Raw genomic sequence first — 21356 nt, 5'->3', positions numbered from 1 at the left:
TTCCAAGCTTAGTGTCTGTTGAATTTCCTTCCTTTTATTCCGATGAAAAGTTTGAATATACTTTTAATCATCTGTTTCCGTCGAAGAAATTCAAGTCCCCATAAACGTCACAACCAGTGACCTCCAGTATCCATTTTTTCCCTGACGAAGACTGGAAACAAAACCTCGTCATCAAGTTCAGACACTCGTTTTCACTTCTAATCAGTTACCGTCTTTTTTTACAAATCGTAAGCTTTCTGGAGCTTCTTTTATTAAAGCTTTCTCGGTACAAAACATGGAGTCGACGTACTTAACCATTGCGGATAAATATGTACTTGCGTGTTGAGGCATGGTTGAGGCTACCTTGAGGTTATTCCCCTCCGCCGCGTTCGATGGCGGTTGCCGGATTACTAGATACAAACTCGTCACTTTCTGTAAAATCTGACCTGCTTGGGTGATTCAGCCTTCATTTCTCAAACCACTCCTCTTTCCGTGACGATGGATTTTTTTCCGTTGAGGGGAAATTATGCAATCTGTTTGAGGCCGGACTTGTCCTTATGACTTCCGGCTATCCTCAGCAAACCGATTACGCTGGGAACCGACTCCACGCTCCCTTGACATCCCGTCGCACTGATGGCATCATGTGATTTCGCGTACAACAGTCCCTCACGGAGGAAGTCCCTATAGACGCCGGGGAATAAGTGCAGTTGCGCAGCGCGCGGTGTCTCCATTCCATATGGGGTAGGCCAATGCAAGGCTGGGACGGTGCCGCCCGGCTGCAAAAACTGGAGCAGAGCATGCAGCGCTCATGCCTTGGCCCGTGCACGTGACTGCGGGGAGCGCAACCCAACAACGCGCAGCTCTCCGCACAATGGTCCAATCTTGAGCTGATGTCAGATGCAAACTACACGGTCGAGGGGCAGTGCTACTGAAAACATTAAGGGAACAGCGAGGCGCACATCCAGGTTAAACCACAGCTCGTGAAGAAGATGAGGAGGAAATGGCTCCACTGTTCCTGCATCAACCTTCTTCTGTTCATCCCCATCTGCTGGGTACCCCTCCTCCTTTACCTGCGCCTCGGTTCTCAAACTGGAGGTGAAGCAAATCTGCGTCTCGTTGGTTTCAAAATCAGGGATGGGTTCTCTCCTTTGAACGAGGCCCGGCGCGTTGGTATACACGCAGGCAGAGGCGGTGGTGCTCGCAGACACAATGCAAAGTCACTCGGGAGTATTCCGGAGAGTATCGCGGGCAAGATCGGACCCCTCGTTGGGCGTGATTTCCACCGAGCAGACGACGCCGATACAAAGTGGCGGGAATTGGACTTGGCCAAAGGGAAAGATATGCATGGCAACGAGCCAGATGTGGTGAGGCTCACAGTAAGCAGGAAATTAAGGCGAAAGCCGGAAAACTTGGAGAACGAGAATGTCAGAAAATCTTATTCAACCAGAACGTTTGGATCGCCTGAAAAAAATGGTACTTTGGAATTGGATTTGCTTGGCGAAAAACGTGGACATTTAACAGGTAAGGAAAATGCAAAAAATAAAGTTTTTCCACGACAGTAGGCCCTAGTACTTGTTTCGGGCTGTCGTGGTATATACCAAATTTGCGCACCGTATGCCTAACATCGAGTTCTGTGAGCGCACTCGATGAGAACTGACGGTCTGTTTTTTTAATTAGAAGACGCCGATCAAAATGGTACTTGACCCCAAAGTGTTATCGCATTTTCAAGCGGTTAATGGCATAGGGCCTATATCAACAGCTCTGTGCCTTACAATAAACTTCAATTAAAATGTAGGCTAAGGAGGTTTAGTTTTGCGTCATTCTACATAGTGGAATTAGCATCAGGTCAAGAATATAGGCTGTAAAATGAAGGTAGCCCCCAAGTTAGTGGGATCCTCTGTTAATATTGAGTAACATTTTGTTCAGGATTGTTTCTTTAAATCTCTATAATGACAGCTGCGACACAACTTAAAAAAGTAGTACCTCTCGGAAGTTTGTGTTTATTTTTCCAGACATATTTGTGTGGTGTTCATTCCATGAGCCTGCCGGGTCAGGGGTTGTAGCACAGGACCGTTCGTGGGCTTGTTCCACATATTGCACCGGCCAACTGTCAGTGCAAGACAAGGCATATTTTTGTCGTAACAACCTCGAGAACTCTGTCCTTGAGTGCGTGCCCCCCTCATCCTCATGCATGCACCGGGGGCCCACAGCTCGTGGTCCGATGCCATTGCTGGGTATTCGGGCTTTCACGGAGGATTAAAATAAAGCCTTGGTGAAAAACACGCAAGAATACTTTGAACTATGGTAAGCCAGTGTGGACAAGGTTAGCAGTGTGATTTAATGGCAGACCCGGGAGGGGAAGGGTCGACGGGAGCCTACCCCCCCCCCAGGAGGTTTCTCTTTCGAAGTATAATAATCACTCAGGGCAACCTGATTACACAGTGTCACTTTCCTTCTTTTTCAAATTCTTACATTTAGCCTTGACCCTCAGAAATGTCATGAAAGGTTACAAAAAGAAATTTCCAGATTTTTTTATCCCCCTCCACCCAAAAAGGACAATCCCCCCCCATTTGGCATCGACCCAACCTTGATGTGATTCAATGGAAAGAGTTTTAACTAGTGAGTTACACGAGATTTAATCTTCTACAGTACACTCTTACTCGGAGCTACAGGAATTCGGGACTCAAGCTACAACACCCTGGTTTAAAATGGTCAACAAAATATAATCGTGAATCCCCCAACTGACTTTGAGCAACACTTGATATAAATATTCGGGAAAAAATTGCCCCAGATACGGGCACTGGACACAATTGATCGACGTCGAATAAAGTTTCATTTGTTTTGAGCACATGTCCCCTTTTCTCTGTAGTGTTAGCTAAATAAATAGAGTCTGTGTTTGTGGCTCGAAGTAACAATCTATAAACGTTGAATCATGTGCAGATGCGGAAAAGATTCCCCTCAGTGTCCATGGCAACGGGACTTTACCATTTCGGCAAACAGGGTATAGATGGCGAGATGATGGGCCTGGAGAATCGGGTAAACCGGTTTATCTGTCACCGAAAGAGCAGCAAGTGGCAAATGCTACCTTTAGCATCAACCAGTTTAACCTTTTGGTTAGTCATCAAATCGCCCTAAACCGTACGTTACCAGACGTTAGACCTCCCAGGTGAGTGCTTCCTTTCATGCCCACATGCGAGTGTGCAGTGTCGTGGACAACGTCAGTGCAGAAGTCTTCACGGACTCCAGTGTCAATACTTAGCATTATTTTTGACTACGCCAAATGATACACAACCTCAAGCACGATTTTGACGATTATGGTGGTCCTGAAGGGGCATGAAACATAGCAAGTATTTCTACAAAATTAATTTGAGAAAATCTTTTGCGATGTCGCAAATTCTATAGGCGAATATATGTCGTAATTGTGTTATGGCAAAATATTTCTGCAAAAATGTTGAATATTTTGTCGCATATCTTGTCGAATCGTTTTTGCATAGACTCCATATTTATTCCGGGCGACTAATTTTCCAGAAGCTGTCCGCTCCGAGCGGAACAAAAGAGGGATTTTTTTTAATTACCGCATAGGCGCGCCATGAGGCATGTAAGTATATGCACTTTTGACGCGGAGCACGCCGAGTACGCGTAACTAATTTATACGGCCGTTTCACAGTAGTGCGCGAAGAGTTTGCAACGAGATGACAAATCACAATGCGCGAAATCTGTCAACCAAGTGCGCGTTTGAAAAGTGTCGACAGATTTTGCACGTTGTGGTTGGCCAGCGCATTGCAAACTCTTGGTGGCGCACTATTGTGAAACGGCTGTATAAATTAGTTACGCTTACCCAGCGTGCTCCGCGTCAAACGCGATTGATTGCTATGTGTGATGTCCCTTCGGGGCCACCATAGAATCTAAAAAGACAGAGTTACGTCGTGTCACCCTCTGATTTCAGTAGTGGAAATTCGAACTAAAATCTTTAGGATGAAGGGCTAGCCTAGAGGGTTGACATATTTTTGTCCAGTGCTAAATTAATCTGTTACGCACCAAATGTCAGAGTCTTCAGACTGCAGATTATCTTCAAAGTAGCTTTTCATCATCTGAGTTTTGAGGATTGAAGTGTCAGTGTTTGTTTTTTTTAAGATGCCGCATTTTAAGGTACCCAAAGAATCTACCCACGACCAGTGTTATCATCGTGTTTCACAACGAGGCCTGGAGCACGTTGCTTCGCACCGTCACCAGCGTCATCAACCGGTCCTCCCGGGAGCTGGTGAAGGAAATCGTTCTGGTGGATGATGCCAGCGAACCCAAGTTCGGTGAGTGGGAAGATGCACAGAATTTGAGTACCTGAGACCTACACGTGGGAATCTAAGAAGAAGTTTACCTCACGTGCTTATGGTGTGCGTGCAGGGAGGTGTCAAGATCGAGGATGGATTAAAGCAGGTGAACTTGGGAAATTGACCCTACAGTGGATCGGAGTCACTGCAGGACTGCTCCCCTTTGTTTCCTCCATCGTCGCCCCCGCTCACAGAATTGTGAGGAGATGAAAGCAATTTTGCAAAAGTTTGTCCAAAGTACGCAAAGGTTTGCTTTAGAAAAGTTGCCCCGAGTTCCCCTAAGCAACTGATCACTAATGAGTCGATTGTCTGCACCTCTTTCGTCACTTTTTCCGCCGCACCCCACCCTGGTCCGGTTCTATTACGGTTGCTATACATGTATATACCCTATATACACAGTTATACAGTTACTCATTTGTTATCCAGTGCTTCTGGACACTATTATGGATGGTGAACGTACTGTGTAACTCTTTCTCATATGACTTGCGTGACACGTATATTTACAAAAGCAGCGGTTTCTCGTGAATTCAATAAATAGGGGGCCCAGAAATGAAAGCCATTCTGGTCCCAGTCGGAGACTTCTGCGTTAGTGCAGCATCATGTGTTTGCTGCGCAGAACTGATGACCACATTGGCTGGTTTCCATGTCATTTTTTCCCCAACGAATATTGTTGTCATTGACAAAATTGTTGACAGGTACAAGGACCAGACTGACTACAAACACGTTAGTTTTGAAGCAGATAAAGCACAGCTCAGTCGAGCTGATCTTTCAGTTCAGTAAAACTCAAACGACTGTTGAAAAATAACACAGTTTTTTACAGTGGAATGCCACTCAGTAACAAACACCGCTGTACCGAACATTTGGAAATACTGAACATCTCCCTTGGCTCCCGAATACAGGCGTTTCGCAATAGTGCCGCGTGCGCCTCCAAGAGTTTGCAACGCGATGACCATTCATATGCGCGAAATTTGTCGACCCAATGCACGTTTGTGATTGCAAACTGTAGGAGGCGCACTATTGTGGATCTCCCGTATTTCTAGTGTATTTTACGGAACATAAAAGAAACATGGAATCGATGATAATAATTCATATGTTGCCATGTTACTTTTGTCTCTCAATTCTACGTGTAGATTGGCTGCAAAAACCGCTCGAGAAGTACGTAGCCGGTCTCCCGGTCTCTGTCAAGGTGGAGCGTCTGAAATCGCGGCAAGGAATAGTGGCAGCCCGTCATCTGGGCGTGTCTGTGTCCAAGGGGGAGGTGCTGACATTTCTGGATTCACACTGCGAATGCACCAAGGGTTGGTTGGAACCACTGCTGGAGAGGATTGCAAGAGACAGGTAAACTGCTCAGTCGCACTACCAACTACGGTGTACCGAATGGTCGGTCCATAGTCCATGGCCCAATGTCATGGCACTGCTGAGCGCACGATTTTACTTTAACAGAGGCTCCAAGTATTTCAGAAAGACCGTAAGCAGGAAGCACGAAAAAAAGGCACGCTTACCGTACTTTGGAGGAAAAAAGTCGCTTAACGTTGTGACAAAACTACGAGACTGTCTATGCGCTCGCAATCATAGCCTATGCAGAATCACACCAAGCAAAACCATGAGATAATGTTTACAGTTAGCAAAATTTTCTGGTAGAATATGGGTAAGCACGACTTTTCTACCAACTGTTATAAGCTGTGCCATTAAACTGGGCCCAGGGTCGATGTCTGATGTTTCATCGGATGGGCGGGTGGCTGGTCGGCTTATTGTATGCTAAGCTGGCTGATTGGCCGGTTTTCTAGTATATAGGCAATGGCCAATCTCACAAAAGGTACCAAATTTTGCTTTAAGGACAGCACTGGTCCAAAACAGAAAATGCAACGTTGGCCTGGACCCCCCAAAATTCTACCTTCAAGCCAAGTAGCCCCAAGCATCCAAGAAAATGTGCCCTTTACATGTTCATTTTTCATGGAAATTAGTTCGCAAGTTTAATGCAGAGATTGAAGGAATTTGCTTGTAACTGTGCATATTTTAGTATTCGCTTCAGTAACACGGCTTTTAGAGTGACCATCATATACGTCAACACCAGCCTGGCACCATCGTAATAGCTACCTGCTTGCTTCACCGATCGGCAGCTGGGAAAATATCCTAACAAAAACAAACAGGAGACTTTACTTTTCCAACTTTTTTTTTTCTTAAGCACGGTGTTAACTGGCCGGGGCACGGAACTTGATCGAGTAAAATGCACATGCAAACTTGGTAGGAGGTACGGTAGTCGTGCTGTTTTGTATACAAATGGGCGGATCTGGTTTCATGCGATCATTAAGGAAGTTCTCGTGCACAAGAAAGATGCCAATCTCTGCTTGTTTGGCAATCATAATGGGCGTACGGTCAATGAATGATTGTCATTCGGCAACCTCGGTTCACAGTACTGCATGCAAATGGTGACGCGGCGAGGACACGGCGTCGTGAGGCAGACTGCAGGAACTCCAGAGGTGGAGGATCCCTTTCCGTCTATCCTTGTACTATGTTTAGCCATAAATGGCTTTGCCCCTGGACTTGCGACTCTGTCTCACAAATAAATTGTTTTTGGTCTCAAAAAAATAGGAGGGTTGTTTTCCAGGCCATTGGAGAAAGTAGTTGCAGCCCACGTGAAATATTTATATTGGCTTCCGAATATGTAACCAGTTCGGAATTAATGGTCTTACCCAACCGTTGAAACATTGAAGACCAGTCTCTAGAAACTGTGACTCACATTAACCAGCGTTTCCCTCCCTTGCAACTCGTGGCGATTTTCCCCAGGTACCTCGATTCGTCGTTGAGGCTTGACTCAAGTCATGTACTTTGTTTTTTTTAAATTTGGCTGTTTTGCCGAACACCACCGACGGTAGGCCGGATAGTATCCAATATGGCTTGGAGCGAAACCATCACTATTGATTTGATCAGATTGCATGAAAAAACAAATACATATTTTGAAAAAAATAATCAATTTATCCTGTTGCAATCAACTGCACGATAATGTAAAAACCATTCTGGTTTGAGTAACATCATTCAGCGTCCTTTGTGTCAGAGAAAATATGGCAATATCTCCTTGCGTGGCGTCCAGGACCAAGCAAATGTGATAATTAAGAGATGAAGAGGCGAGTGGAGCCAGAAATAAACACGAGCGAGAAGTTCTGAAGCACAATGTGTGTTTGAACGGCTGACACAGTGACACAGGGTTGCAATTCACAGACGACCCTCACCACAGGGTCCAACCATTCACTGGAGGCTGGAGTTATATGAAGCTCTACACATGTAACATATCAAAGCAGACGGACATTGACATTAACGCAGAGTGCCAAATGAGGGATGTGGGGGCACGTATTTACCAGCCCGAGCATATTACATTTACGGACCTTATTTTAGCCATGCTGTGTCACGGTCATTATATAGGAACTTCTTCTAACAAGCACTTATTAATTCACTTAAGCCATATCGAACTTCAGCAGGCAACTCGATGAAATGGGGGCGTGGGAGCCAGCAGATTTCAAAATAATATTATTTGAATACAATGAAAAGAAGTGAACTGCAGTCTCGATCTGGCATATGAAATTACATACTTGGGCTACATGCCCAAGGTTCAGGACTCCGGTGGGATTCGTTGTACAACTCCACCACATTATCAGCTTACATGTTCAAGGTTCGCCGGGGCTGGCATAATCTCACGTGCCGTCAATGAAGTCTCGTGACAAATGATGCGGGCCCAGAGAGAAAAACCACCTGTCTTCTCCTATTTCCTGAGGTTTGGGAACTTTTCCCACGCAGTCATCATTGAATATATACATGTATTTAAGAATTACTTTAAATCCCGGCGATAAACTGCTGTCATAGCCTACACGCATTCACTTTATCATTTGAATCTTGTTTTCAAGGAATGCGATGGTATTGTTCAATTTAAAAAAACGTGCAAATTTCCTCCTCTCTCAAACTAGATGATATCTCTTTCCATAATTCAGTCTGAAAAATGCAGTTTTGACATTCAAGATTTCCGTGTTTTTTTTCCTGAAAGAATGAGGGCGCTATTCCTGTGATGTCATTCCTAGGAAGGAAGAAAGGAATTTCTGCTCCAATCGGGAACCCCAATTGGCTCACTGAAAAAACAAAACAAACTTATTATATTGGATAACATTTCATTTCGGTGGTAAATATGCCAGTATGCATTAACTTACACACCAAACATGCTCCAAAATGGGAAAAAATAGGGCCTGTATAGTTTTAAGAAGGACAGCGTTGAGGTATATTTTCAAGCATTTCATTTTGAAACCTACATGGCATAGAGCCTTTAATCCACTATACCGAAGTTTGTATCACTTGAAAGTTAGAGGATTAATTTCCCTCGTCATATTGACACGGTAGCGTTGACGTGAGTAGGGCTTTTACGTCCGGGAGTACCTGGGGATGCACACATTTTTTTCAAGGGGGCACCAAAAGACAATGACCTGCTGCAGAAGTTGTTCGTGGATTTCAAATACCCCCTCCCATTTGAAATGGAGAGGGAAGCACCCGGGAGCATGGGCATTCGCGGGGGGACGTCCCCCCCCCCAGTTACGCCACTGCGCGGTAGTCCGTGAGACTGTAAGATAGTTTAACTTATGTGAAGAAATTCCGTCCTAGTTTAACAAACTCATATTGTCAAAATGACATTTGCAAGTTTGGGCAAGTTTTAGTTTTCTGTTGGGTGGCCAGGAATGGCCATCTAAATCCTCAATTTCTTTACTGTCATCATTCGTTATTTTTTTCCATGAAATATCCCTTCACTGTTCAGATAATTGGTTCCGGTCCGGTTAGAATGTTTTCGCTCCTGGCGGGGTTCTGCTGTGACGGTCATGGAGGCCACGTCACAGACCTTATCAGGAGTTCAGAAGGCACGACCGATCGCCTCGCCTCGGCGGGATTTAGTATTTGTTATGAAATATCTTCCAATTTCCGTCAACCTAACAAGCACAAATTGGGCGCACAATTGAAAACTCAAATGTGATGCTCGGCTCGACAGGGCCATTACCCCAAGCCCGGAACATCAACCCTCGACCCCTTCTCGGCTCAATCCCTCAGCTCCCTGCTTATGGGCAATAATTTATGGCTAGTTTAAAAAAGGAAAGACATAGATGCGATGTCGTTGTCTTTGCCTTGTCGAGTGCAGGATTTATTGAGTTGCAGTACGCATCTACTCCACTGCTGCTCGGCAGTGAGTGGTTCTAGGTTCTCAAAGTAATAATGAAAGGGACGAACCCATCGACATGACGAGAGAAGGAAAGCTATTGTCGGTTGTCGAAATCCTAGCTGAAGGCAAAGCATGAATACCCGTAGAAAAGCGTTCTTGCAGTGTTACTACGACTTTCAATCTCCTTTTAGGCAATAAAACGGAAAAACTTCAACGTCTTGGTTTTTGTGGTCAGGAAAATTTCCATATTCAAAATGTGTGTACAAAATGCTCCACACATTTTTGTACATTTTCTTGGAGCAAGTTCCAAGTTTTACTCCTTTATTGTATTAAGTAGCTTGTTTGGACAAGAGAAATGGTCAACATTTCTTCAAAACGTTGTTGGGGTATTTATGAGGGATGATATTTCATAACAAGTTCCTTGTGTGACGTAAGAAAAATAGCGCCCTCTAAAATGTATTGGAAGGATTTTCTTGGAATGGAAAATACCTCGTTCCTTTTAAAGAAAATAGCATTTAGATTTTGTTTGTGTTGTTAAAACACATTATAATACATGTATGTATGAAAACAAATTCACTGCGAGTTTCTTTTAAAAAATACAATTGACATGGAAAGGAACAAGACTCACACACAAACCACCGTAGAGTTGAGATTCAGTTCAGTTTAATGTCGTTCAATATGTTCCACTCATCATACTCACCACCAGATCGAGGACCCAATTTCCGGGGGTGGGCAAATTGTTTTTTGGTGACCAAGAATTCACATGTCTCTGTGTAACTTATCTGTGACCTTTGCGAGAGTTAAAGATAAATTTGGAGGCCTGTTCCCTTTTTTTTTAAAGAAAGGGAAGTGATGTAAACCCTCAAATCGCCTTTATCGCATTATCCCCCCCCCGCCGGAGAAGTTGCCTCTGAGTGGTGTCCGTTGGTCCACAGATCCGTCAGTGTCCCAATACAAAGTTTGTTGGTGCGGCGGTCACATGTAAACATCGACAAGACGTTACACTTACAGTCCCCCATTAAGCATAATAGGAAAGGCCAGTGTAATGTATTACAGGAAGCTTGGGGTAACTCTGTCTTTCTGTGCACCGAGAGAAGGGTAGGGTGCCCTGCACTTGAAAAACAAATGCGTCTAGAGCGAGACATGTTGATCCATCAGTATAAACAGTGGAAGTCAGTGGCTCAGGGAACAGAGACGGGGGGGCAGTTGTCTTGACTGCGGAGATACACTTATACTAGTGAGCGCACACTCCACAGTGGCAATGGTGTTTCAAGGGAAGCACAGTTCTCGATTCGCTACATAGTCCATCATTTAGGGAAATTCGTAATCTCTCTCTTTTTATTTTTATTCCAATGGCGCTTCTTATCAGCTGCCGGCGTATTACGTTTTACCAGGCTCTGTTTTGGCGAATACTATTTTTTTTAAAGTTTTTCTTTTTGAAAAAAAAAAAGACTGTGTAAAATGGGCCCAGTTTGGACTTGTCGGTTGTTCTCGTGATTGGCCAACGAGTTGCAAACTCTTGGAGGCGCACTATTGTGAATCGCCCATATTATTATAGCATCATAACATCAGTATACAGGGTAGACCCTCAAGTTCATGTCTTCACATTATCATAACAATTAGTTAACTCTGCACAGTCTCGTCCATCGCTGCCTCTACAAACTCCCCTGTCACTTGTCTTTTCTTCGGCAGGACACGCGTCACCAGTCCCGTCATCGACTCCATCAGTGACACCACCTTCGAGTATAGCGCCGCCCCCGGCCTACCGTTGATCGGCGGTTTTTCCTGGCTGCCGGAGTTCACGTGGACCGGGGTGCCCTTGCGGGAACAGCGGCGGGTCAATTACGATATCCACCTGCCGCTCAGGTATTAAGAAGCCCCGGCAAGGTGACAAAAGCTTTGCTCGTAGCAGGTCAAGGTGGATTTCCTGAAGGATTGGTACATGGCGAGAACGGGATAAGTTACACAAGTGTTTACCTGGAGGCGTTTTGTTTGACAGTTGCAATTGGGAAAAGCGTCCAAGGACGATTGCAAGATTCAAGGTTAACGACACCGAAAAAAAATAGTTATCGACTTTAGAATATTTTTGTTAGAATGTATTCCTTTTATTTCCTATTTGTACCGTTCCAATTTTGCTCTTATGATTCGTTCCCAGTCCTGAGTTTATTTCAATAACATCAGCGTTCCGCTTTTGCTCTCTAGTTCTCTTGGCCGCGAATTAAGCCAGTCTTTCTGCACTTCCTTTAGCTATTCTACTGTGCTCATCTTCTCAAAAAAAAAATATGTATTTTACCCCCCCCCCACGACCACGCTTTCGGATCCTTCGATGATTCTCGTAGGCCCTAGCTCCTTTGCCCCATCCACCTTGAGTGGCAGCAGTCCCTCATCGGTTGAAAAGAACCATGCTTGCCGGCAGTGTTCGTTTTATTTCAAAGATGGATTTGCGTCGGGGATGAAATTAATTTAACTAATAATAATATCAATTTAATAAATAAATTAGTCCTCGTTTTGTTGGTAGCGACGCGCAAAAAACGCATGCATCCCACAGTCGTTCGTCGACCAGCGAAGTGAGGTTCCAACCAAAGGAGCCTCCGTTGTAAGGAAAATCGCGCCCTCTCTTGATCCAGCTCGGGGCTCATAGCTGGTTCTTATGGAAATTGTTGCTAGTGCATGCATAATTTATTGGAAACCTTCAGTGAAGTAGTCCTATTCTGGTATGTCGTTGGAGTTATTTTCCCTGATGTATTTGCAGGACGCCTACCATGGCGGGCGGGCTTTTCGCCATCCACCGTGATTTCTTTCGCCGTCTCGGCGGCTACGACACTGGCATGAGGATCTGGGGCGGTGAGAATCTGCAACTCTCCTTCAAGGTTTGAATTCTGTGGTTTAGTCTTGCAAAAACTGGGGTGTTTTTTTCACCGAGTTCAGGCCGGTTTATACGTGACACGAAAACAAACACTCCCGACAAACGCCAGTTTGTGACGTTAGATCAAAATTTATATCCACACTGCGAATACGCAAAGTTGAACACATTTTCAACTCGAGTGAAAATTTGCTGCAAATCTGTCGTGACGTCAAATTCACTGTGCTCCGACATCCGCCTGAAGTATGAACCGGTCTTTATACAGTTCAGATTTCAAGGTCACCACAGGTGTTGTGTTTCAATGTTATTTCAGGTTTGGCAATGTGGGGGTTCGTTGGAGATCGTGCCTTGCTCTCACGTGGGTCACGTCTTCCGATCCACCACCCCCTACGACTTCCCCGAGGGTGCCGAGACCACCGTCCTACGAAACAACCGACGATTCCTGGAGGTGTGGGCCGATGCCTACACGCGAGAGGTTCTGTACGCCATGACGCCAGCCTACCGAGGCGTGGACTACGGGGACGTGAGCGGGGAGATCGCCCTCCGGGACCGCCTAGGCTGCAAGGGGTTCCAATGGTACCTTGACGCGGTCTACCCAGAACATACTCTGCCGTTGAAGTTCAGCGTGCTTGGCGCGGTAGGTTGAATGAAAAACGAGCACATGTAGAAACTGAAGTGCGACTATGAAACCATTCACACAACCGTGTAGATTATAGTCAAGCCACCGACAACGGAAGAAAATATGGTTTCTCATGACAATGAACGAAGCATACCGATCAAAATGAAGAGTTTTGACGACGAGTTCATTGTACCAACGTATAATCCATAAAACATGAAGAACACTGCGTCAGCTCGGGCGGACGTCGAATGCTGAAGTCACCGAGGCAAGCAAAGTAGCCCAGGCTTTCAAAAAATAGAGCAAGCGTAAGTGAACGGCAAAACGCGGGGAAAAACCTCCCAGAAGAATGCCTAGCACTTAGTCAAGAACGCTAAAAGGATTGGGAGAAGTGATCTTGGTAAAAATGCCCTGCTTAGGGACACAACAAAAATTGATAAAAGTCACATTCTAAACAGAAATTGTAGCAATCTTCCCTACAAGTCCCATTAGCAAATAAAAGAACCATTTGGAACGACTGTTGGAAAGTAATCAAACTTTGGTAAACCATTTCCTTGATAATAGTATTGTGTTTGGGAATTGCGTGCCTGATATATGATCGCGTATCTATGGGCAGCTTGGAGCTTGGACAGTACCATGACATTTCCCACTGTCATCGTGGTGCCACTTCAAACCAAATTACATCTTCCACTTTTAATTTAAATAACAGAGGTTTGTCTACAGTGACCCGTTGCTTGTCTCTCCCTCCGATTCCCGCGCTCTGACATTATTTTCTGTCTTAAAAACTTGGATGCCCGGTCTGGAAAGTAAAGCCCTCGTGCTTAAAAGGTCTCTGCCACGAATTTCCCGGGGAAGGAAATGTCACTTTGAATTCGCATGGGCTCGGCTGGGAAAGCTTCTGACCGGGGGCCGAAGCACGTCATGCGCCGGTGATTCATATCTCACGGCTGACTGTGACGGTTTGAAGTTCACGCATATACAGGTCAGTCGTTTCATCTAGAAACTGAACAAGCTACAGACAACCCCCCCCCGGCCCTGAGCTACAATGCTTGAAAATAAGGCTACGTACTAGTGTTAAACGTTTACAAGAACCGTCTTGCACTTTTTGAGCCATATAGTTGCCGTGAGCCCGCTGAGCTGGACCAAGAGAAGGCCGTAGTTATATTCCTGGCGGCGGAGGCAATGGTTCTACGCTGGTTCACAGACGACTGTAAAATGCACGTGTAATACGTGCTGAATACAAAGTCCACATGTCGATTCCCGTTTCGAATACTTTAAGCTGTTTTGGCATCCCAGCTGTTCCTCCCGCTACGTTTACCGACCCCCAAGACTATCATAAGAATTTTTCCCTTTTCTATCACTCACGCTTTTAGATTAAAAACCTCGGTGTCAACATGTGTCTAGACGGCATTGCTTCAAGGAAGGATGGAAGGAGAGATGTGGACATAGACGCAGCCTTGGAATTGTGTCAGGGCAGCGGGCCAGGTCAGGTAAATAAGGAATTGATCGCATCCCAGTTTGCTCAGTCGAAGCACTTAATCTAGTGCACGGTTTATTAAGGTTGAGGGTTTTAAGTCGCGAATGAACATGATAGCTTCCAACCGTTGTCGCAACATTTTGCTGCCTGCGAAATTTGGTCTCTATAATTCCCCACACAAACGACTGCTCTTTTTTTCTCTCTTGGGTTGCCGCTTTTGCAATACGGCCATTGAGTTGGTATTTTATAAAGTCGAACTTGCTTTTGAGTAAGAAAATTTGGGTCACCTTCAAAGATTACATTGCTCCCCAGTCATACATTTCAGCCTGGCCTTTTCTTGAATATGGAAATATGCACTGAACCATTTGTTTCATTTTACCTCTTGTCGACAACAACAAAAAAATTAGAAAAAACCGTTTGTCCTCAATATGGTTCTGAAAGCAGGTGTTCGCTTACAATTCAAGAAACCAACTACAACATGACCGTCAATGCCTGACTGCCGTAGAGGGCACTAAAGCGGCTCAGCTGCGGTTCTGCATTGGTGACGAAGCGAGAAATGCAAATCAACGATGGGTATACAACAGCAAGGTTAAAACGACTGCATTAATTCAGTTATTTAAATTGTTTACATTTCCGTGACAGCTAATCTAGGGTCAACACCATTACCCTAACTTTTCTTTTTTTTTATCTACGGCCATCGGGCAATTAATTGAAACTAAGTTCTTCTTGATTTGCATAATTATGCCAGGAAAGTAAATGGTAATTGCTTTTGATGTTGAACTCTTTCAGGGGATGACCATCGTCAACGTGAGCACAAAAAACTGTCTGGATGTAAAGCCCTCGGAGGCTGACGACGATATTTTCTTGGCAACTATGAATGAGTGTGATGGCGCCCTCTCGCAGCAATGGACAATGCACAACATAACCATACGTGGATTCAGTTGACGGATGTGGAACAATCGACGCTAGCCGTGACTCAAATTGCCCCGCCGGGAGAGGGATTAAGTTTACAACCCTGACCCCTTCCAACACGCGGACACACTGTCGGCCGATAACAGAGATCGAGTAGTGTTTCCGATGTTGCACTGTGATGCCTTCATGTGTGGGGGCCTGGACCGCCCTGTCCGGATTTCGACAGCATCAGTGACTTCATTCACGCTGGCGGGGAGGGGGGGGTCACAAAGTTCGACCTTCAGAAAGCCGGAAGCAGAGGAAGAGGGCTGAACCCACAGTACGTTAGAGGGTACTGTTCCTTATCATGAAAACGGTATTTGTATATATCAGGGCCAGTGCACACGTACAGGTACATATAGGCCTAGAACATCCCCTCGATTGACGCCATGGGCACCCCCCTGTCCATTTAGGCATACGTAGGTCACCAGTAAGCGTGCTTTACACAACAGGGAGGTTCGCCCCGGAACTTTAACTCGCCGCGGCAAGATCTTGTAATTCGCCGCGGCGACACAAATTCAACGATTTAACTCGCCGCGGCGACATAGACATTCAACGATTTAACTCACCGCGGCAAGATCTTATAATTCGCCGCAGCGACATACAAATTCAACGATTTAACTCGCCGCGGCAAGATCTTGCAACTCGCCGCGGCGACACACATTCAACGATTCAACTCGCCGCAGCGACATAGACATTCAACGATTTAACTCGCCGCGGCGAGATAGTAACTCCATTTTTTTTGGCAAGTGGCCCTGATACGCTTCTGTCTGTTCGGCATCCTGACAAAAAGGGCAATTCCACGCAGTATTGGGAATTGCTCGCACTGTTATCAATTCCTGTAGAGTTGTTATTCCCTAACACAAAAAATGAATAAATGAATAAAATAAAAGCGTGGAAATAAAAAGTAGGCCTACAACGATATTGTGACCACTTTCAACTTCCATTAAGCAAGATTCTTTGAGAGGCCTATAATTCAGAGGTTCTAGCGACTTCACTTTGCAAAGTTGAGTCACAAACACGACTTTTTAAAACCATCATCAACCTGCAAGTTCTATTCAGCGTTCAAGAAAAAAAGAAGAAAATTTGCTCAAAATAAACTCGTATTGGCTTGCCACCAAATAATCGATCTATTCCAGCAAAATATAAGTCCCATGCAAGGAAAAACACGTCAGGACAATGCCCATTTGACGTATTCTGTACGATCTGGTCAACAAACCAAGCGCATAGGCAATTTACTAAATATTGACATTCTGATTACATGCCAAGAGCGGAACATTGAGTTTAGACAGCCGCGGGGCCGAAATTCGGCCTTTCCTTCACAGATTCCTCGGATATCCAGAGATGACATTAAAACAGCAGTCCCACGCAGTGACGCGGGGGAAAACCTCCTAGCTAGAGGGCCAACTTCACGTTAGATAGAAATCCACAAAAATCGAAGTTTCTGATAAAAAGAGTAGCTTTATTTGTGTTTCCAATACTGCCACTGGAACCAATCGTACGGTGGACAACCATTCGGTGTTTAAACTACGGTTTTTGATTGGCCAAGTCCATCGTACATGTACATAGTACTGTGCATCCATATTCAACATAACTGCAATTTTTGTTGGTTTGTGGTAGTTTTACGTAGAACGCAATATATTTTACACAATTAAGTAGACTTATACACTATAATCACTTTATGAAGATTAAACAGAAAAACTGAAAGAGAAGTAAACGAAAAAGCAAATCTTACAATCACAAAATAAATCTTTAAATTACGGCAAAAAACGTGAAAGACAATTTGGCTTTGAAGATAGAATAGACAGCCCTACAGACATTTTATTTGTTTGCAAACACAGAAAGCCATTTTGTATGGGCGGCCAAACTTCGCAAAAAGTTCACCATCATAGTTTACAACGACGTGTGCCTCAAATGCACATTTGCTATATCGGTGGCATCAAGGGAGGCATACCCTGACAGTGTTAAAACATTTACATGAGATTTTGTCGACACTTTGAGAACTACTCATTTGGCATTGAGCTCACGGCAAAATGCGCTTGTGACCAGAGGCAAAAGAAAAGCCGAAGTGAAGCGTGACTGTACAGGAACCGTAGACAAATGGGCTTATTTAGCCTTCGGGCGCTGATCGTGGTAAGATATGTCCACAGCATCTGAGCAACAGTTGGCAAAATTTATTCATAATTTATCTTGTTTAAATTCAAACGTGAAAAGTGCATCGCATAATTGCAGAACGGGCCTCAGAAAGCTCTCACATCAGTTCCCTCTTCCCTTATCCTTACATTCTAAACTCCTGATCCTACCAAACACAAAGTGCAATCTACATTCAAATTAATTGGAAAAACTGTCCTTTGCACCAGATAGTCCTTATATTAGATAAATGAGGGAAAATCGCTTGCAAAATTAAAACCGAACTAAATCGAGTTGAAAACGAATGAAATACTACCATAAACAAAAATGACACACACACAAAAAAAGGCAAATCACACACTTTAATATTGGGTTTCCCGGGGAAAGCCAATATTAAAATTTCCAATTTCACCACTAAAGCAAATACCCCAAATCAAAATACATCTACATGCACGTGCAATATTACCTCAGCGTGCCAAAGAAAGTCCTCTTTTTTCTACAATAATCCTAACAGTACATTTTTGGTCTGATTTTGTTTTGGGGATACATTTACACCTGAACTCACAGACAACGGCTGTATCTAATGTACACGTACATGTACTGTACCGCACCCAAACATTGTACGCATACATGTACGTACATTACTATACCGTACATATACAAACCGTTTATTTAAAAAAAGAAAGAGTTGACACAATTATTCGAATAACACCGAGACTGCGTTGTCGATTTTTAGGCCCTCTGGGCATTTTACCACCGAAAGGCACAGAGACAATTCTCCACAGCTAAGAGGGAAGAAAAAGAACCCAAAGTCCACAAACCCAGCATAGAAATAATCCAAAATCGTGGTGTATATTTACACTTGAAAGACATGAAATTTGCGGTTTTTTATTTACAAAGATCGATTGTGAATCTCATTTACACAAATTGAAAATGTAAGCGCATGTGCATGCAACCACTTCGGTACAGAATAAGACAAAAAAAGAAAAAAACAACCGTCATAAAGAGATTTAATACAGAAAGGGCTTTACATCCGATTCATTGCATTGCACTTTCTCTTATCTTCAAGGTACAATTAGAATTAATGTTAATGTACATAGACTCTTGTTGCAAGGATAACTTGGGCTTACTGGTCTCTGTTCAAGAAAGAAACAATGCAAAAGGTTTCCTGCATTACTCCTATAAAATGCAATGGCAATTTCTCAATTTTTATAAACTGCCGTTCGCTGGTAAATCACAAAGTAATGGAATCTTCCTGGCACAACTTGTGTCCTGCAAATGCAGGTAAATTTTCATAAAACATGGTGGGGGGATTCTGTACACAAATCTGGGGTCACTACTTCTAGTTCTGTTTTTCAAAGGCCTTTAAGTAACATGTCAAGGGTAAATCAGTACTGTACATATCACCTGTTCTTTTCTTCCAGCTCAAAAGTTATGATGTCTAGAGCTCTTTCGGCACAAAGTATAAGCCTCAATTCTCAACTCCCCACCCCAAAAAAATAAAGAAAGAGCTGCAGTGTTCGACTGAATGTCCTGCCTGAATTGTAGTTTGAGCATAGGTTGCATTTCTGTGTAAATGATCCCGTTTTCACTGACTTGACAACATATTGATTTGTGACAACTATATGACCTGTCTTCCGCAAAAACAGCACACAAGTATTGTAAGCGCATATAAACGAATGTAGATTTCTGTGGAGTAACCCGAGCCAAATGCTACTGCTGGGCCAGTAAACGTTCTACAATGTTTCAGGAGTGGGATTTTTTGCATTCGCTATTCTGCACCATATTGGCCTGCCACGTTGACAGATAAGGCCGACTGTCTCATGAAAGGAGAGAGATTATGAGGTATAAACTAGTGAAAGAACTGACGTGGAAAGCTCCCGGTTTCGAGGCGAGTGCTGTGCTTCGACCTGGGCCACTAAACTCAGGGGTTGTCGCTCTACGTCATCCTGCACCCCCGAGGGATGACAAACACCCACCAAGATGTGGGGACAAGCCAAGCTTTATCTAGCATTGCATACTGTCCTATGGGACGAGTCTGATGGGAAGTTGACAAAGAGGTTGGCTTTCCTGGCAAAAGTACTGGCAGAGAGTACCACAGGAACAGACAGAAAGACATTTCATCAGAATAGTACTTTTTCAAACCATCTTCATGTTAACTTTTACCGGCTGCATGCCAATATAACCCTAATGATACCTTTATATGCAATGGAGTCAATACATATTTCCTGATTTCTAAAAAAAAAAAAAAAATTGGAGAGAATTCCGTCTTCTTTGCTGCGAAGCACCATGGTCAAGTTCTTTTTTACAAAACCTGCTACGTCTGGTTAGTGGGTTTCGCAGTGTGTGGTTGGGCAGTTTGCCATACCAACAATGCTTCCAATTCTCTCGGCATTTCTGCTAGTAAGGAGTGCTCTCTGAATCCTCCTCTGTGCTCCACAGTGCAGGGACCTAACTTCTTACTCCTTATACGTGTACCTGTACTTCAAAGGGACACCACGCCCCCTTGGACTGATCCCACAACCTCCCCCAAATCTCTCAGTAACCAGACAAGGTCTGCAGTGCCAGGGTTTAAGTCTCTAATCGAGCAAACAGCATGGTTGCTTCTGAAAGTTCAACCTAGGCATCCAACCACTGTGATGAAAGCGAACCCGAAGTTGGACCCTTCCTTAAACGATCAACCTTCAGTTAATCTCAGAAAGACTTTACTCATTCAAATGGTCAGGCTGCATAAAAAGGTGCATACCCGTTGACAATTAAAACAAAAAAAAAAGCCCTCTGCTTTCACCTAACTAAGGGGGGGGGAGAAAGACAGCCCTCCGAGTCACCACTATGATGTCATGGGCACTTCCACCAGTTGCCATTGCTGCGACGATGAGCCGTTGCATTTTACCAGGGTAGGAGTGTCCTTCGCTTTGCTGGACTTGTCAAGACAAAGGCCACTTGGAACATGGGTGATAGTTTTCAGCTACACAAAAACAGAGGACAAAAAAACACCCAGAATTACAGCAACTTTCTTTCAAGGGGTGGGGAAAAGCACCCTGCTGTTAAGATTTTGTATAAACGAGGCTTTCATTTTTGCAGCAGTTGGGTACCAGCGTCAAGCCACTTCCTTTACAAACCCGACAAAAAAAAGGCAAAGTAAAGTTTTTCCTGCCAGTGCAATCTATGCTAAATGTACCATCTATCCCGCCCCACACTACATCGAGACGCTATCAAGGAAGACTGACTGGAGGGCTCTAAAAAGTCTTTTTGGAAGCAAAACTAAACAGAGTATTATTGGTGCTAAAACCAAAAAAAAACAATCTGGTGCCTGCTTGTTCAATTAACCATGCACTGTGTATTTCAGGACTAATCACGGACATAGCTACTTGACACTCCACAGCACCATGTTTTGTGAAGTACATGTACACATTTGTCAGAATAGTACTGAGCTGAATCAATTGGACAATGATTTTCATTCTTCACTTTTCCAAGTAGTTGACTTCCAGAAAAACAAAGGAATGTTCATGCAGTGCACAAAACGTGAACACCCCCCGCTGTGATGACATTAGTGGGCACTGCGGTGTCCCTGTCTCATCATGCACAGCACAGAATAGCCCATGAAGAGGTTACAAGGTTGCCAACCCTTAAAGAGCTAAAGCGCTTGTACATGGTACCTTGTGGGGTACCGGAACAATGGAAGGTACCCCACAAGGCCAGTTTTGATCCTTGTGGGGTACTAAAGTGGTACCCCGCAAGAATTTCACGAAATAGATATTTCAAATTCACTCAAAAGGGAGGAATTTTCAAGTGCCGTTCATCCGTAGCAGTGTTTTATATAA

General features: G+C 44.2%; 2 protein-coding genes across 5 annotated transcripts in view; one reads left to right on the top strand and one right to left on the bottom strand.

Annotated features, from left to right (window-relative positions):
• Positions 1-736: 736 nt before the first annotated feature.
• On the top strand, positions 737-17464 carry LOC110985543 (polypeptide N-acetylgalactosaminyltransferase 1-like). 2 transcript variants are annotated; one of them, XR_015428217.1, is made up of 10 exons: positions 737-1500; positions 2920-3145; positions 4114-4286; positions 5438-5645; positions 11188-11361; positions 12248-12365; positions 12672-12995; positions 14348-14459; positions 14896-15039; positions 15241-15379. XR_015428217.1 is itself a non-coding variant. In XM_022246629.2 (10 exons), exons 1-10 carry the CDS (start codon positions 969-971, stop codon positions 15394-15396), a joined length of 2172 nt encoding a protein of 723 aa, XP_022102321.2. In that variant the 5' UTR covers positions 739-968; the 3' UTR covers positions 15397-17464. The 2 variants fall into 2 exon arrangements, 1 of the variants encoding a protein (XP_022102321.2); XM_022246629.2 differs by having other exon boundaries at positions 739-1500; positions 14348-14464; positions 15241-17464.
• Positions 16844-21356, bottom strand: part of LOC110985545 (polypeptide N-acetylgalactosaminyltransferase 1-like) — a 66382-nt gene continuing 61869 nt past the window's right edge. For all 3 annotated transcript variants that reach the window (XM_022246632.2, XM_022246633.2, XM_087148289.1), the window contains exon 12: positions 16844-20500. In XM_022246632.2, coding sequence (XP_022102324.1) covers positions 20363-20500 — 138 coding nt within the window. In that variant the 3' untranslated portion in view covers positions 16844-20362. The remainder of the gene's footprint in view (positions 20501-21356) is intronic.

This window comes from Acanthaster planci, linkage group LG17, assembly GCF_054643075.1.
Source record: "Acanthaster planci isolate LZ-2023a linkage group LG17, COTS_SCS, whole genome shotgun sequence".
NCBI classification, from domain to species: Eukaryota; Metazoa; Echinodermata; class Asteroidea; order Valvatida; family Acanthasteridae; genus Acanthaster; species Acanthaster planci.
Note: the sequence above shows the minus strand (reverse complement) of the source record. Positions and strands in the feature narration are given on the sequence as shown.

Bases quoted from the DNA above. Each gene is read 5' to 3' on its own strand.
- LOC110985543 (XM_022246629.2), top strand. From the start codon at position 969: ATGAGGAGGAAATGGCTCCACTGTTCCTGCATCAACCTTCTTCTGTTC. The intron at 11,362-12,247 runs GTATTAAGAAGC...ATGTATTTGCAG, and splicing joins GATATCCACCTGCCGCTCAG to GACGCCTACCATGGCGGGCG. The intron at 15,040-15,240 runs GTTAAAACGACT...GAACTCTTTCAG, and splicing joins GATGGGTATACAACAGCAAG to GGGATGACCATCGTCAACGT.